Source organism: Python bivittatus, unplaced genomic scaffold (assembly GCF_059951505.1).
Source record: "Python bivittatus isolate LINGU-HERP-01145 unplaced genomic scaffold, Pbiv_v1 ctg000480_np1212, whole genome shotgun sequence".
NCBI lineage: Eukaryota > Metazoa > Chordata > Lepidosauria > Squamata > Pythonidae > Python > Python bivittatus.
The window spans coordinates 84,872,645-84,887,680 of record NW_028277075.1 but is presented as its reverse complement, the minus strand read 5'-3'; the positions used below and the strand labels follow the sequence as shown (position 1 = coordinate 84,887,680).

Here is a 15,036-nt window from a genome sequence, read left to right as displayed (position 1 = left end):
TAAGCTTATAAATAGTTTGTACAATCTGAATTTCTAAATAGTTCATCAAATGGGAGTCTCAACAGTAAAATCATTGTTCAGTTATAGAGAAATGAATTCTTTGGAGTGTTATATAATTGACAGAAAAGATTATCTTTCAGTGGACTCTTAAGCACCTTTTTTTCAATCTTATAAGTACAGAATATCCATTTCTGTTGTCCTGTTAATTTCCAAATTATTGGTATATAACAATAGTTTTCTTTTGAATATGCTTTTATGGGCTTTACAAAATTACAGCACCCTACGATGCTGACCTTGTGCTTTTCTCCTACTTTTATACCCACAGAATATGGTTTTATTGGCTATTCAGAGGAGCTTATGTTGAACAACACCCTGCCAGACTACAGCTCAGGGGAGTCTTTCTTCACTGTATTTGGTGTATTCTTCCCAGCTGCCACAGGTACCGTGGACTTTGATGGGAGTTCTAGAGGATCTGCTGCAGAATGTTGACGGAACCTGGATATGGCCATCTAGTTTAGCTTTCAGTATCCTACAGTGGGCAAAGAATGCATTTGCGAAACTCTCAAAGTTGCTGGGGACAATAACTATGTTTGTACAAAGCCCAGTCTTCCAGGAACGGAATGCCCTGGAGAAAGCTGGAACATTCTGTCCTTATTCTGGACTACAGCAGTCCAACTGTTTCTGAGGTGGTCCAGCAGCTAAGAGAGAATAAGTAATTGGCTAAGCCACAGTCATCTTTTCTACTTTCCTGGGCTGAAATAGGTGAAACTCTTCCCACAAACCCTAACCAGACAATCCTGCCACAACCTACACAGATTCTGTAATAACATGCCACCTAATTTGGGGCAGATATGAGGGTAAAGTGTTGCCACTGCCTTTATGCAATCAATACATGTGATTTGTACTCTGATTGTTACTTGGTAGTACTTTCTTCAAGATTAACTGCACCTCTGTTGTAGCCATTTGCTTCAATGCCCAGAGGTTTGTCAGCAAATAGGGGGCATTACAGGCTTCCCATAACCATAGAGGGCTCTCAGGGGTACTAGAATTAGTGCTCCTTCTTCTCTTGCTGTTTTGCAATGAGGCTAGGGCCTCAATGGAGTAGTAATGCATTAAGCCTGGAAAATCCCCCACAACATTCAAGAATGCCTTAGATGCTCTAGGTCTCTAACTGATCACGCATCCTTGCAGGAGAGATCAGGCTCAGCTCACTCTCACCAGGAAATGGGATTGTGTAACTTCTCTAACTAGTGAAGCCAGACTAACAAGAGATAGGAAATGTAAGCCTCCCAACTTTTTATCAGTTGATGCATGAAAGACAAGAGTGTGATAACTCTCCCAGCTCAGCCTTGAGTGGTATCAGCCAAGTTGTTAGCAGGATAGTATACTAAGCCATGGTTTACCTAACTGTGATTTATTGAACAAATCCCATTTGGTTGGGTTTGCCAGAAATGCTAGGTTAAAACCAAACAAATCACAATTTTGGCTTGGTGCAATACCTAAATCCACCCACTCTTTTCTACAAAAGGTATTATATTGCCTCACAAACCTTTAAAGCAGTGTTTCTCAACCTTGGCAACTTTAAGATGTGTGGACTTTGACTCCCAGAATTCCCGAGCCAGCTTGCTGGCTCGGGAATTCTGGGAGTCGAAGTCCACACATCTTAAAGTTGCCAAGGTTGAGAAACACTGCTTTAGAAGGTTGCCTTGCTTTGGTACTTCTTAAAACAAAGCACCCCTTATAGTTGCTTCATGGAACAGCACAGCTCCCTGCTTGTAAAGAGTGAAGTAAAAGTGCCATGTGGCTTTGCTTCATGTTGTTCCACAGTGGCTTCTCCAGAACATCCAGTAGCCAGAAGAGACTCCCAGTGTGTTACTGGAAACACTGGAAGAAAATTCCAAAGTACATGTGCAGAAGCTGTGCTGTTTACTGGACCTCCAGAGGAGGCCTCAACATGATGCAGAATGCCTCAGATAGAGGCCTAGCACCATCAAGGCAAGCTCGCTTTACAAGATTGTCATAAAGATTTACTCAGGGAAAATATTCTGTATTCAAATACTGTGAGACATGAATATCCAGCTTCCTAAGCATGAATTCCCATTCTGGACTGCACCAAAAAATGGTAATGGAAGATTTCTGTTCAACCTCTGGTTTGTGTGTTTTTAGCACCAATGGGGTTCTGTTCTTTTTTCCCTGTTTTTCATTATCAGCATGAATCAGTGAGTGATCTAGAGGCTAACTTCCAGGCTAGAAGTGGTCTTCACACATAGACATCCACTACTCATCATAATGACAGGGGGGGAAAAAGTGTCAACATTGGAAAAATAAATCTATGGCCCCAATTTCTTAGCAGATTGAACACCTCATATTTCTTGTGACTTATAAGTCATAGATTATGTGTGGACAATTGCAATGGAATATGGTCATCTTTTATTGAAATAGTTGTGTAAAACCTATCACTTCACATTTATTTCTTTAGTTTTAATATTTGTATACCACTTTTGTTGCACCCTGAACATTTTGAAATGCAGTACTGCCAAACTTCCATGCTCAGATTTTGTCAGAATGACATGCTCTTAACTCTCCTCATCAAAGTGAGGAGATGATGTGATTCTCCTTTTCACAGGACTTCTTGTCACGTTGAGGCCTGTCTATCAGTTCTAGCAGCCAGCAGCATAGCCTCTCTCAGCTGGAAGAGTGGCTCAGAGCATCTCAAAGTGAAGCTATGTGGTCACGTAGCTTTTAGAAGTAGAGGCAGGAAGGGAGTTATTCATAAAGCAGCTTTGCAGGGCTGCTTCCCATGAACCTCTGAAGCAAAGCACCACTTGAAAACTTTGTACAACTCTCATTTATTGCTCATAAGTCATTTTTCAAAATATTATTTGTCCTCTTTTAAGCTTGCAGAAAGGAAAAGATACACATGCAAATTTTGTGCCATCATTTGAAGAACAGGGCAAAAGCATTTATTGTTCAAGTGTGGTAGAAAACAGATTTGCCAAAGCACGGGCCATACCTGTGCTCTCTTGAAGCTGAACAAGAAGAATATAAAACTCTGAAGTCTGTTCAAGCTTCACAGTGTCAATCAGATGACATCTAAGAGAGTGCCTTTTTCCAAGGGACTAGCACCAGTTACAGGAACACTGTTTCTCAGTGCTATTTATAGATGTATTCTTTTGCCATACTCTCTTCAGGTGTTCAAATTGTGTCTGATAAACAGCTCCCTCTGTGCAAAGTTCCTGATCACTGAGAGAGCCTCACATACAGGTATATGTATGTAAGATTCCATTATAGTACAGGTAGCCCTCATTTAGTGACCACAACTGGGACTGGCAACTTAGTCATTAAGTGAAGCTGTCATTAAGTGAAACCACCGCTGTGCTTATGATCTTCAGCTTTTCTGATTTATAGACCTGCAAAGGTTATAAATATGAAGACTGAGTGCAAAGTTACTTTTACATCACTGTCGTAACTGTGAACGGTCACTGCCTGAGGCAGTCGCTAAATGAGGACCACCTATATTCAACTTAATATGCTTTAAACTGTCTCGTTCATTCACTGTATACAAATTGAACCCCTGAGGTTCTTTTTAAAACAACTTCTTACTGGGTTGCTGTGATAAAAATTTCTGGAAGAGATAGGAGTTTTAAAAATATTATTAAATTGTTTTTTAGTTTATAGCAGGTGTATTCAGTGCTGGAGCATAGCTACTCCCTATTCAAGTGTAGAGGAAAATTATTTATAAGTGCTGCAATAAAAATTAATTATGTTCTTAAATGGGTATTTATTCTTGCTAACATCTGTCAAGTAGGAAAGTTGATGCTAACAGATATAATTTATTTCAGAAGTACTGGTAATTTATTATTCATTAGTAGTGGTAAAGCTAGTAGCAAGACCAGAACACTTGCCATACAGGTTGTTAACTCTGCCATTAATTTAGCAGCTACAAAACAACTTATTTTTTATCCTTCAAGTACATGTAGTGTTTAGACTTAGCTGTTCAATATGGTTGTGTATTAGTAGGAGGGGGAAATTAATGTTTCTTATCTCATCTTATTTGGGTTCAAATAATTTATACTATTCTAGGTATAGGTTATATGATTCTACACAGAAAGCATTACTCTTGATTGCTTATAATCTGATCATTCTATAAGAATCCAGGCTCTGGATGCTTTTGTATTTGAAGCAAATAATGAAAGTTAAAAATGAAGCAATCAAGCAAAAGTAACAAAAGCCACTTGCCAAGCCTTGTGGCTCTCCTATTTCATAATCCCAGACAAGCATTAGAAACAGCGTTATCCGACCCGATATAAAAAGATTCTTGCAGTCTCTTCTCATCCACACTATTTTCACTTCCATCTGGCTTCTCCTTGATTAGCAAGAAAACAAGAAGAAACTTGCTAAATCAGGCCATTGGTCCATCTAGTTCAGCATTCTGTGTCACACTGGGGCCAACTAGAAGCATTTGAGAAGCTCACAAATCTAGATGTGCACTACTGCTTCTCTGCAATTAGTATTTAAGGCATGCAGGCAACTTAAGATTCAGGATTTAGCCTTACCAGGAGCTTCCATGAAACTATCCAATAGATCCAAATGAGCTTCCATTATCTGAACTGCTGACTGAAATTCCACAACTTAACCATGAACTACGTAAGAAATATTTTCTTCTGTTGCTCCTGAATCTCCCGAATGTACTTTCTTTCCCCACCAAGCTCTTTCCTTCTCTTAGAATCCTGTTTAAACTATTCTAGCTCCAGTGTATTCTGTCCAGACTGTCAGTAGAAAGCCACAGGTTCTCCATCCAGATATCTGGCCTCTCTTTTGTTGGATACAGATTGTCTCTGTTTTGGGCCAGTCACACTCTCTCAGCCTTAGGAAGGAAGCAATGGGAAACCACTTCTGAAAATCCTTGCTAAGAAAACTGCAGGGGCTTGTCCAGGCAGTCGCCAGGAGTCAACACTGACTCAAAAGCACAAAAATAATAATAGAAGGGATTAAGGCTGGGGTTACTGAAATCTACCAAAGAATATGCAGTGTTCAAAGGGAGGGTAAAGAGAGAGCAAATGTCTAGATTTCTGCATCCACCAGATAACCAGTAGTCAACAAATTATTTTATTTTTAAAGGCCTATCATGAATGTACAAGATGCAAGGAATGAAAGTTACATGTTCATATGCACAGGTAGAAAACTAAACTAAAAAAGAATATATAGAGCAGCAGCAGGAGCCATGACTGTGTCGGTATTATTTTTAGCACCTCCTTCTGTCACACAGTTCTGAAATCTGTGCTTTATCATGTGCCTACTGATCAGCAATAGCTTTTCGGGGGGGGGGGAGCCTTCTATATGGAAGGTGCTGATCCTGTCCTGCCTCTTTGTCTCTTTTTGTTTTAGAAAAAGTAAGCATAGATTTGCTCTTGTGCTGTGGAAGGGGAGAATGCAGCTTGAGTAAGGTAGGCAAGAGAGCTGCTCTCTATACAAATGGATGAGAATTTAACTACGTTTGGTGGTGTGACAGAAGCAATTTGGTCTCTGGCTGTGCAGGCCAGGTTCCCTTGCCCTCACTGCACTATACCAGAATTCAAGGTCATGATTTGGTCTTATTGATGGTCATCCATAGTTCTGAACTAAGTCACTCCCTGCTCCAGTGGTGTTAAATTAGGCTTGGAATTGCCTTGAAGGGGAATAATTACACTATGATGAATTGAAGTGTTTGTGTTATTTTTTTCCGAACGCCTCTGTACTTTGTTTGTATGTTTGCCATGGGCCCCAGTGACATGATAGTGATTTTACGCTATTATATAGTTATATAAGCAAGAGCGTCATGCAGAACTGCTCCTTTCTTAGAAATTCAGAGGAAGCCTCTGGCTTTCTTCCCAAACATTTTGTCATGTGATAGTTAAGAAGTGGCTTATCATCCAAGTAATTAAACCGTTTCATGAGCTGCCTGCAAACTTTGGGATATACTGATTTTATTGAGTTAGATCAGAAAGAGTTCAGTCGCAATCTTAGGTGTTTTAAAAAGCTGTTTTAGATGTATATAACTACTGTATATGTATCTTTAAGCTGTTCTGGATGTATATAACTATTTACCATATACTTATTTTGTGAACTGGAATATATTCCTCTATCTGATGATTTTGACTGAAGTACTTTACTTTTACAGCAACTCTAAACATGATTACTCAGAAATAAGGCCTACTCAGTTTAATGATCTGTAAAAATATGTTTAGTACTGCAAGCTTATGTATTCATAAAAAAGCCCCGTTGAAATAAACCCATAGTTGATATTCATTGTTCTTATGGAGGCCTTCACTGCTTTAACAGAGCATGAACTTAGAAAGTATCAAGCTCTATTTAATATGTCAAACACTCGTGGATATCTCCTTGATTGGAACTAGAGAGAATCAAAACAAAGGCAAAAGCTCTATTTGGGCAAAGGCCAATCTAACTGATTGATGTCAAGAGATGATTGATGTCAAGGGCAAAATGGATGGTGGACCTTGATCCTATTAATTGACTTTGGGCTGCTGGGGTGGTTCAATATTCTTTTACCGGAAGATAAAATTGCCTTGGAGTTGCTGAATAATTATTTCTTTTTCCTACCGAATGTGTGAGTGTGACCATAGTTTTCTCAAATAGTTACAGTTTAATACTTTATCATTAGTTACTTATTTGTATAAAGAGCCACCCTATCCAAAAGGTAAGGGATGGGTAACAGTCACCAGCCATTAAAAATCTGAAGGCTTATGTTCAAAAAAGCAGGGAACAAAAGTTTCTTGTGGAAGTGTCAGAATCTGTAATATATTTGGAGATAACTACTCATGTAATGCAGAGCCTGTTTGAAAGATCTGCCAAGTTCAATGTCAGCAGACATTTGGAAAGGGACTGTTTTCAAGTGATAGTTTCCAGATAAGCTGTTTTTGTCTAAATCCGTGCTTTTCTTCTAGTGCCATTGTCCAGTTTGGAACAAAGAACCTCTTTGTGGGTATGCAGTTAGCAGCCTGTTGCCAGTGGATACCTAGTTGCTTAATCACAAAGCTTGTATACATGGCACTGATATCAGTATGCACACCGGGGTAGTTTAAAAAAAAAAAAAAAGGCCATCTTCTTACAGCCCTGTTTATTTTTGTGTGTGCTCAAACTGCAGGTGTGATGGCTGGGTTCAATATGAGTGGTGACCTCCGGAAACCCTCAACGAATATCCCTCTAGGATCTTTATCTGCCATTGGCATTTCGTAAGTCCTTTCGAACGAAGGGGAAAGCCCTCTTGGAAAATTTGTTTTCTGCTCAGGGAAACTTTCTGCTCACCTCTGTTGTGCAGTCCATCCATTTCCTATTCTAATCATCCCTCCTTTTTCCTTCCTTCCTTCCTTCCTTCCTTCCTTCCTTCCTTCCTTCCTTCCTTCCTTCCTTCCTTCCTTCCTTCCTTCCTTCCTTCCTTCCTTCCTTCCTTCCTTCTGTGTCAGAGTTGGCAGGCACACAGCTATTTATCCCTGGTCACTTTTATTTATTTATTTATTTATTTATTTACCGTATTTATATAGCCACCCATCTCACATAAAGTGACTCTGGGACACTTTCTGCTCTGGACACAGTAGAAAGAGATAAATTAGTTGATATCCTCCCTTCTTTTTCTCTTTTCCAGATTTAGGGAACATATACCTTTCCAGAATGATTTTAGGACTGATAAGGATCAGTAACCATAAATAAATAGTTCACTCTCCTTCCTAGTAGGGAATATCCCATGAGCATCAACAATTCTGAGGAAAGGAGGGGACTAAGTCTTTCCTTATACTCCCTACAAATCCCTAGGTACATTTTACAGCAAACTGATATTTAGGAAGAATTCTTAAATAAAGCAAGCCCCTTGTCTGTGGATTCATAACCCATGGGATACCTTGATGTCCATATGATGTTTTTTCATTTTAATTTACAGGGGAATTATTTCCTTGGTAGCCAGAGACTGTGAAACACTACTTAAAGTCTTGACTACATTCCTGGGAGTGGTGTCTTGCTGGATAGCTACTTCCTAGCACAATAGTTCAACATCAGGATCTAATACTTTGTTGGCTTGGAGAAGGTAGACCCAACTGCTGAATGGTATGCTGTGCGTGAGCACGTAGAGAAGATTATCAGCCTTAATCATATTAGACTCATAAGCCAGAACATGATTTCAGGGGGTTTCAACAAGGAAAAGAAAAAGGGAAGCAAACCTGTAGGAATCCCTCTCATTACATTGGGTCACCCCTCTCCTTTAAACTACTTATTAGGTATCTACATTTTTAAATAAGGATTTGACTCTTCATCATCATTCCCAGTTGTCACAAAATGTGTAAAACCACTTGCCTGAATACATTTCCTCCTACTGTTCCCTCATTCTTGTTCCTTTTCCTTTCCTCCCTCTTTTTTTTTGGTTGTTTTCAGTACTCCAACTTTTATATTGCATCTTTTGGAGGGGGGGCATATCCTGTCTTTTTGTTTAGGCTGCTCAGTCAAGCATCAGGTACATACAGGGCGATGAATTATCTCCATCACAATAATATGATAACAGATGACTGCAAACAGCTTCCTTAGCTCTCTGACTCTGATTTAATTGTTCTGAGGAACAATTTAAAAAAAAGCACAAGAATTATTAATCACATATCACTAGGATTCAATTTAATTTGAATTCAATTCCTATGCATCATTTTTGTTATAAATTATGAAATGAATTAGCAAAATAGATGCAGACTGACAAGTTGAGAATCTATTCTAGGAGTTAGATTTCAACTTTAGAGGAACCATTGATGTTCCTGTACCTGCCCATTAAAAGGTATACCGAGCCCTTTTCTTCAATGATCCCATGTTGTAACATCAATGGCTCCTCTACAGTGGAAATCTAGGTACCAGAACGTATGTTACAATGTATTTTCCTAAAGTTACAGTTACATTTGGGAGAAGATTCCCAGCTTTGGATCTGCCCTTTCAAAGTTGGACCCCTCTTTCCCTTCTTGGAGAGTGAGATCGAAAAGATGTTTGCATCTTTTGCATCCAAACTTGTGTCTCTTTCAGTCGCATCTACAGCATGATATTGTACCTGAAGTGATTAAAATATTTTGAGGGCAAAGAAAACCTAGTGCTTACTGAACCAGTTTCTGCTACTGTATTAAAAGCTATTTTTTAAAAAGCTGAGACTATTCTTTTTTTATTTCTTTGCAGGTGGTTTTTGTACATTGTTTTTGTTTTTTTACTGGGAGCTATTTGTACCCGAGAATCACTCCGCTATAATTTTATGATAGCAGAAAAGGTAACTTCTTTAAATATATCATGCATACCTTATATTTCTGAAGTAAGTTATGTGGTTTCTGGATGAAGAGCAGCAATGTTTATCTATTGGCCAAACTGCTTCTCGTCATCAAATTGTAAGTAGAACAACCTACCCTCATCTATAGCCCCACTGACACCTTCCAAAGTTGTTTCAGTGGTTAGGAGAGAGCCTCCAGGGCATATTTTGTGAGTAGAAGAGCTGGAAAGAGAAGGAAGGAAAAAAGAACCAGTTACAGAAGTATGGTTTATGCATACGATGTTGGATTTCACTCTGTGTCTGGAACATGTAATCATGATTTGATACTACACTATGTGAATAAACTTTCCCTGCTTATGATCTCATTCCACACCTTAGTTTTCTTCTACATCTAAGCCAATTAATGTTTACCAAAGCAATATTTTGACTGTTTTATGATTCGCGTGTAACAGCTGTATAATAGATGAGGGCACATGGGGTAGAAAGAACATTTAATTATTGGGCTTTTAATTGTATGCTTCAAATTTAGTTTATGAATTAATTACAGGTAGTCCTCATTTGCAACCACAATTGGGACTGGCAACTTGGTCATTAAGCAAAGTGGTCACTAAGTGAAACCACAACTATACTTATGGTCTTACTTCAGCTTTCCTTTGCTTTACAGACCTGTGAAGGTCATAAATGTGAGGATTGGTCATGAAGTTATTTTTTCATCACTGTTGTGACTGCAGATGGTCACTAAATGAGGCAGTCGCTAAATGAGGACTACCTGTAAATGAGGTGACTAAGGTGCTATGCAAATGTGGTAATAAAGAAAGAACAGAAAGGAGGAGAAGGAACCAGATGGATAAGGATACAGCACATTAAAAAATTGAGGACTAGAAGTTTTAAGTTGTTTGTGGAAAGTAGGAGAGCCAATGTAGAACATTAGAACTTCAAAAGAGCCCTTCTAGTACCTAGGCCACTTCCACACAGCTGCCTTGCATCCTGGAGTTGATAGGAAATCACGCCACCTCCAATCTTGCTACCCCCCAGCATGATGCTCCTGGGACTGCATTGCATTGCTGCCTGTACAGATTTAATGCCCAACATTCTAAGTTTATGATTGATGGCCCCCTTGGCTGAAATTCCAACCCTACCCAATGTCATCCAGCACATGAAAAGCCTCCTTCAATTGACATGCACAATGCTCTGGTTATTTCATGCACTGCATTCTTTTTCTTCTTTCTCTTTCCTTGTACCATCAAATCCTTGAAACTATAGGTCAACCACTAACCACTAGATGGAAGCAAAGAATTAGGATTTTTATATCTCTTGACTGCCATCTTGTAGTCATCCAGATTTGTGTGGATGAGATGTGGCCAGGGATGTGCTGCTGAAGAGCTGGAGTTTAAAACACGGGGTTAGCTGGGGGGATCAGTATGGGAGCTATAAGGACATAATATAAGGGAGTCTCTTACAGCTTTCAGGAACACTGCTCCACAGGTCACCAGGTGTGAGACCCTGTTCATTAAGCTTGGCTCTAGGGATCAGTTGGGATTGTTGCTGTTGTACAAGCCTCCCTGCCTGAGCTCCTTGACTCCATTTTGGGGTTGGCAGTGGAGTTCCCCAGACTTATGGTCCTGAGGGACTTCAATCTGCCTTCCCTAGGAATGAGGACTGAGGTGGCTTGGGAGTTCATGGCTTTAGTGTCAGCCATGGGCCTATCCCAGGTCATCCAGGGCTTGACTCCAGACAGTGGTCAAATTCCAGATCTGGTGGCAATGTGATCTGGAATTGGGAGAGCTTTGGTGTCTCCCTTGTCATGGTCAGATCGTGACCTGATTTCTATGAAGCATCAGTACTTCTCCACCCTTGTTGCATCCACAGATTGCCACCCTGCAGCCCTGTTTTGGGTGACACAAACTCTTGGCTAAAGGAGGCACAGGGAACCTCTTACAGAAGCATGTGGAAGATTTTGCACAGCATCTGTCAGATAAAGTTGTTTGGATTCATTCCCAGTTGGAGCTGGCTTTGCTATAGGTCCAGGGAAGATGCCTGGGGAGGAGTCTTACCCAGTTATCTGGGAATGGTTTGATCCTTTTGGGCCTGAGGAAGTGGACAGAGTTCTCAGGTCTGTGACCTCGGCCACCTGCTCTTTAGATCCATGCCTCCTGGTTAAAGCAGCCCAGAGTTTAGTGGGTTAATCATGTGAGTGGGTTCGAGCAATGGTTAATTCCTCCTTGAGTGAGGGGTAGTTCCTCTACCTCTTAAAGAGGCCTTGCTCTGCCCCCTCCTCAAGAAGCCATTGCTTGACCCCACCATACTAGACAATTTTCGTCCAGTATCTCACCTTCCTTTCTTGGGGAAGATGGTGGAGAAGGTGGTTGTGCAACAGCTTCAGATTGCCTTGGAGGAAGTGAATTATCTGGATTCTTTTCAGACAGGATTCAGAGCCAGGTATGGGATGGAAACAGCATTGGTTGCACTTTTGGATGATCTCTGGCGTGTGTGGGATGGGGCTATGCTTTCATCCTTGCCCTACTTGACCTCTTGGTCGCTTTCAATACCATCAACCATGGTATGCTTCTGGATCAGCTCAGAGGATTAGGAGTAGGTGGCACAGTGTTGTGCTGGTTCGCCTCCTTCCTTCAGGGCCAATTCCAGCCAGTGTTGATTAGAGAGGAGAGGTCCCGCCCTTAGCCCTTATTATGTGGGGTGGCACAGGGTTCGGTGCCTTCTCCTCTCCTTTTTAACATCTACATGGGACTGCTGGGTGAGCTCATCTGTTGCCATGGGGTGAGGTATCATCAGTATGGTGTTGATACCCAATTATATATCCTCTACCCCTGGTGAATTAAGTGATGCCGTGAACATCTTATCCTGGTGCCTGGAGGCTGTGAGGGTCTGGATGGGGAACAACAGGCTTCAGCTGAACCCTGGCAAGACTGAGTGGCTCTGGGTTTTGGGGCCCACTGGTTCCAGGACTATGCCATCTTTGGTGCTCAGTGGGGTAGTACTACCCCAGACAGACCCAGTGCGCAATCTGGAGGTCCTCCTAGACTCATGACTCCTGCTCGAGAAGCAGGTGACAGTGGTGGCTAGGAGGGCCTTTGCACAGCTTCATTTTGTGCGCTAGTTGTGCCTGTTCCTGGACCAGCAGGCCATGCTTACAGTCACTCATACCCTAGTCACCTCCAGATTGGAGTACCGTAATGTGCTCTACATGAGGCTGCCCTTGAAGAGTATTCAGAAGGTTTAGCTGGTGCAGAATGCAGCAGCACAGGCAGTTATGTGTGCTCCTAGAACAGCATATGTTACACCTCTGCTCTGCAAGCTGTGTTGGCTACCAATTTGCTTCTGGGTCCAATTCAAGGTGCTGGTTTTAACCTTTAAAGCCCTTCAAGGCATGGGACTGGGTTATCTGAGGGACCGCATCTCCCTGATTATATCAGCCCGCCCCATCAGATCTAGCAGAGAAGGCATGCTGAGTGTACCATTGACTAGGGACCTGCATTTGGTGGAACGTTCTTCACCCTGATATTAGGTTAGCTCCATCCCTTTTGACCTTCCGGAGGTCCCTCAAGACCTGGTTATATCACAAGGCCTGGGGCTCCCAGGGAACTGGAGACATGCTTAGATGGCTCCACTGCTGAGTTAGCTATTCTTATTCTCTCTTGCCTAGGGTTTGTATATTTGTTTCTTATCATATTTATCTTTGAATATTGATTTTTACATTTTTTTATACTGATTGCTTATGTATGTGTTGTTTTTACTGGATTGTTGTAAGTTGCCCACAGTCACTTTTCTGTGAGATGGGGAGCTATAGAAATTTGATACGTAAGTAAGTAAGTAAGTAAGTAAGTAAGTAAGTAAGTAAGTAAATAAATAAATAAAAAATGAAGTGAGGAAGTGAGGAGCCAGGGCATGGGAAAGGAACTCCCAACCATCTAGGCTACAGAAATACAAGAGTTTGTCTTTTCCATTACAGTTTCAATTACATGCATTAAGCCAGGATTGTCAATTTCACAATTATGATTTCACACACAATTATGATTTCACACACAATTTCATACGCATGCTGACATAGAGCTTCTGCTACAAAGTGAAGGTGTTTATGAAGTAACATGAAAGTATGTTGCAAACTTAAAATTTCCTACTGGAAACACACAGAAAATGTATGCATAAGAGCTTGCTTTTCCGAAAGAGAACAGAAAGATGAATCACAGGTTCCTGGAGGAACCAGAATTAGTCAGTCCGGTCTATATTTCAGCCAGGTAATCCAGCACATATAAAGACAGAGTTTCTGGAAGGGAGGTGGAGCATTACTTGCTGCAAAGAGCCAATCAAGCAGTCTCTTTGCTGAGTTATACTTCTTTCTTTCAAGTAAATGGCTTGACTTTCCTTGGTCTGCCCTTTGTAACATGTAGCCAGACTTAGGACCTTATCTAATTTAGGCTCTAATTCCTGTGCTGCCGACCGAGACTCAGGTTGCTTTCCTGCAGACATTGTTACCAGGCTAGATAATGTCATTAGTGCATCGGGGAGTGAAGTGTGCAGGTTGTCGATAGATAATAGCTTGCCTTGCTGGACTTGGTTGGGATGGGGTTCTTCCTTAGCGGTTCCTTGATTAGGACATTGCTTCTTCCCTGATTGTTTAGCTAGTGCTTTTTCCTGCTTATCCGACTGTTGGTTGCTAGAGAGGATGTGTTCTGGGCTGTTTGTTTCCTTTCTTGACTTTATCTTTTAAGAGGTGTGTAGATGGGGGTTATCTCTATGTGTCTGCCGATGGCTGTTTGTTAGAATGCCAAGCTTCCAGGAATTCTCTGGCGTTTTTTAACCTGGCTTTATCTAAACCTAGAGTCAGAAGAAATCAAATCAGAACGGACCTTCGTTGCCATGGCAAGGCCGCTAAACAGAAAGTCATGTTATAAAGTCAGCTGAGTAGGTGGGAATTTCACTACTTCAAAAGCCTTTACTGCTTGGGGAGATTACTGCCTCCACATGTTCAACATAGCTGACAACAGGACAAGCGCCTAATTTCAGCCTTGAATGACAGCCTGCCACAGAATTGGCTTTTTAGAGCATCTTCTCCTTCACGACAGTTTCACATTCGGTGATAATCTTCTCTCGCTTTATCAGCCTCACTTCTTCACTTCGCTTCATTTAGCTATGTTTTGTAAGATAACCCAAAGTAGTATCTAATTGAAACTCTTCCTTGAAATAATACAGTGGGAAAGAGATTCTCACCACCCAGATATTTTGTTTATTCCCAAGATAATTTTTTTTTACTTTTTCTTTAAAAATAACTTTAGGTATTCTTGGTTGTCTTAATATGGATATGATATGTATATGACATGAGGCATAATCTAATGCCTTTTTAGTTTCTTATCAATATGTTAACTGAGTTTTGCACCTGATTTTTCACTGTGGTCTTAAATCAGGTTTTATTACATTAAGCAGGTGCATAGGTGTACATGATATGAAAAATTAATATTTTTCTCATATAGACAATAGAAAAAAACTGACTTCAACCCATAGGTTATGAATCTGTGGCCCACAGACTCTAAAACAGCCTACCAAAAATGTATTTGAGAACATCAGATTTTGCTCTGGGCACCTGCATATGTTTGGTGGGTTTTTTAAATCTTTTGTCTCAAAGGTTCATCTCCTCAGCTATTGCCATGAGTTGCAATCCTGCCGTTCTTGCCAGTATTTCAGAACAACAAGAGTGGTGTTCTTTCATTTTATCTTAAGAACTTTGTAAAATAAATTAA

General features: G+C 40.7%; 1 protein-coding gene across 5 annotated transcripts in view; it reads left to right on the top strand.

Annotated features, from left to right (window-relative positions):
- The window catches only part of SLC12A8 (solute carrier family 12 member 8), a 76,964-nt gene that overhangs the window by 44,448 nt on the left and 17,480 nt on the right, over positions 1-15,036 (top strand). For 4 of the 5 annotated variants that reach the window (XM_088146460.1, XM_007432484.4, XM_025169359.2 and 1 more), the window contains 3 exons: positions 326-439; positions 7,145-7,232; positions 9,196-9,283. In XM_088146460.1, the coding sequence (XP_088002586.1) occupies positions 326-439; positions 7,145-7,232; positions 9,196-9,283 (290 nt within the window). The remainder of the gene's footprint in view (positions 1-325; positions 440-7,144; positions 7,233-9,195; positions 9,284-15,036) is intronic. The other variant, XM_025169357.2, reaches the window with a different exon arrangement.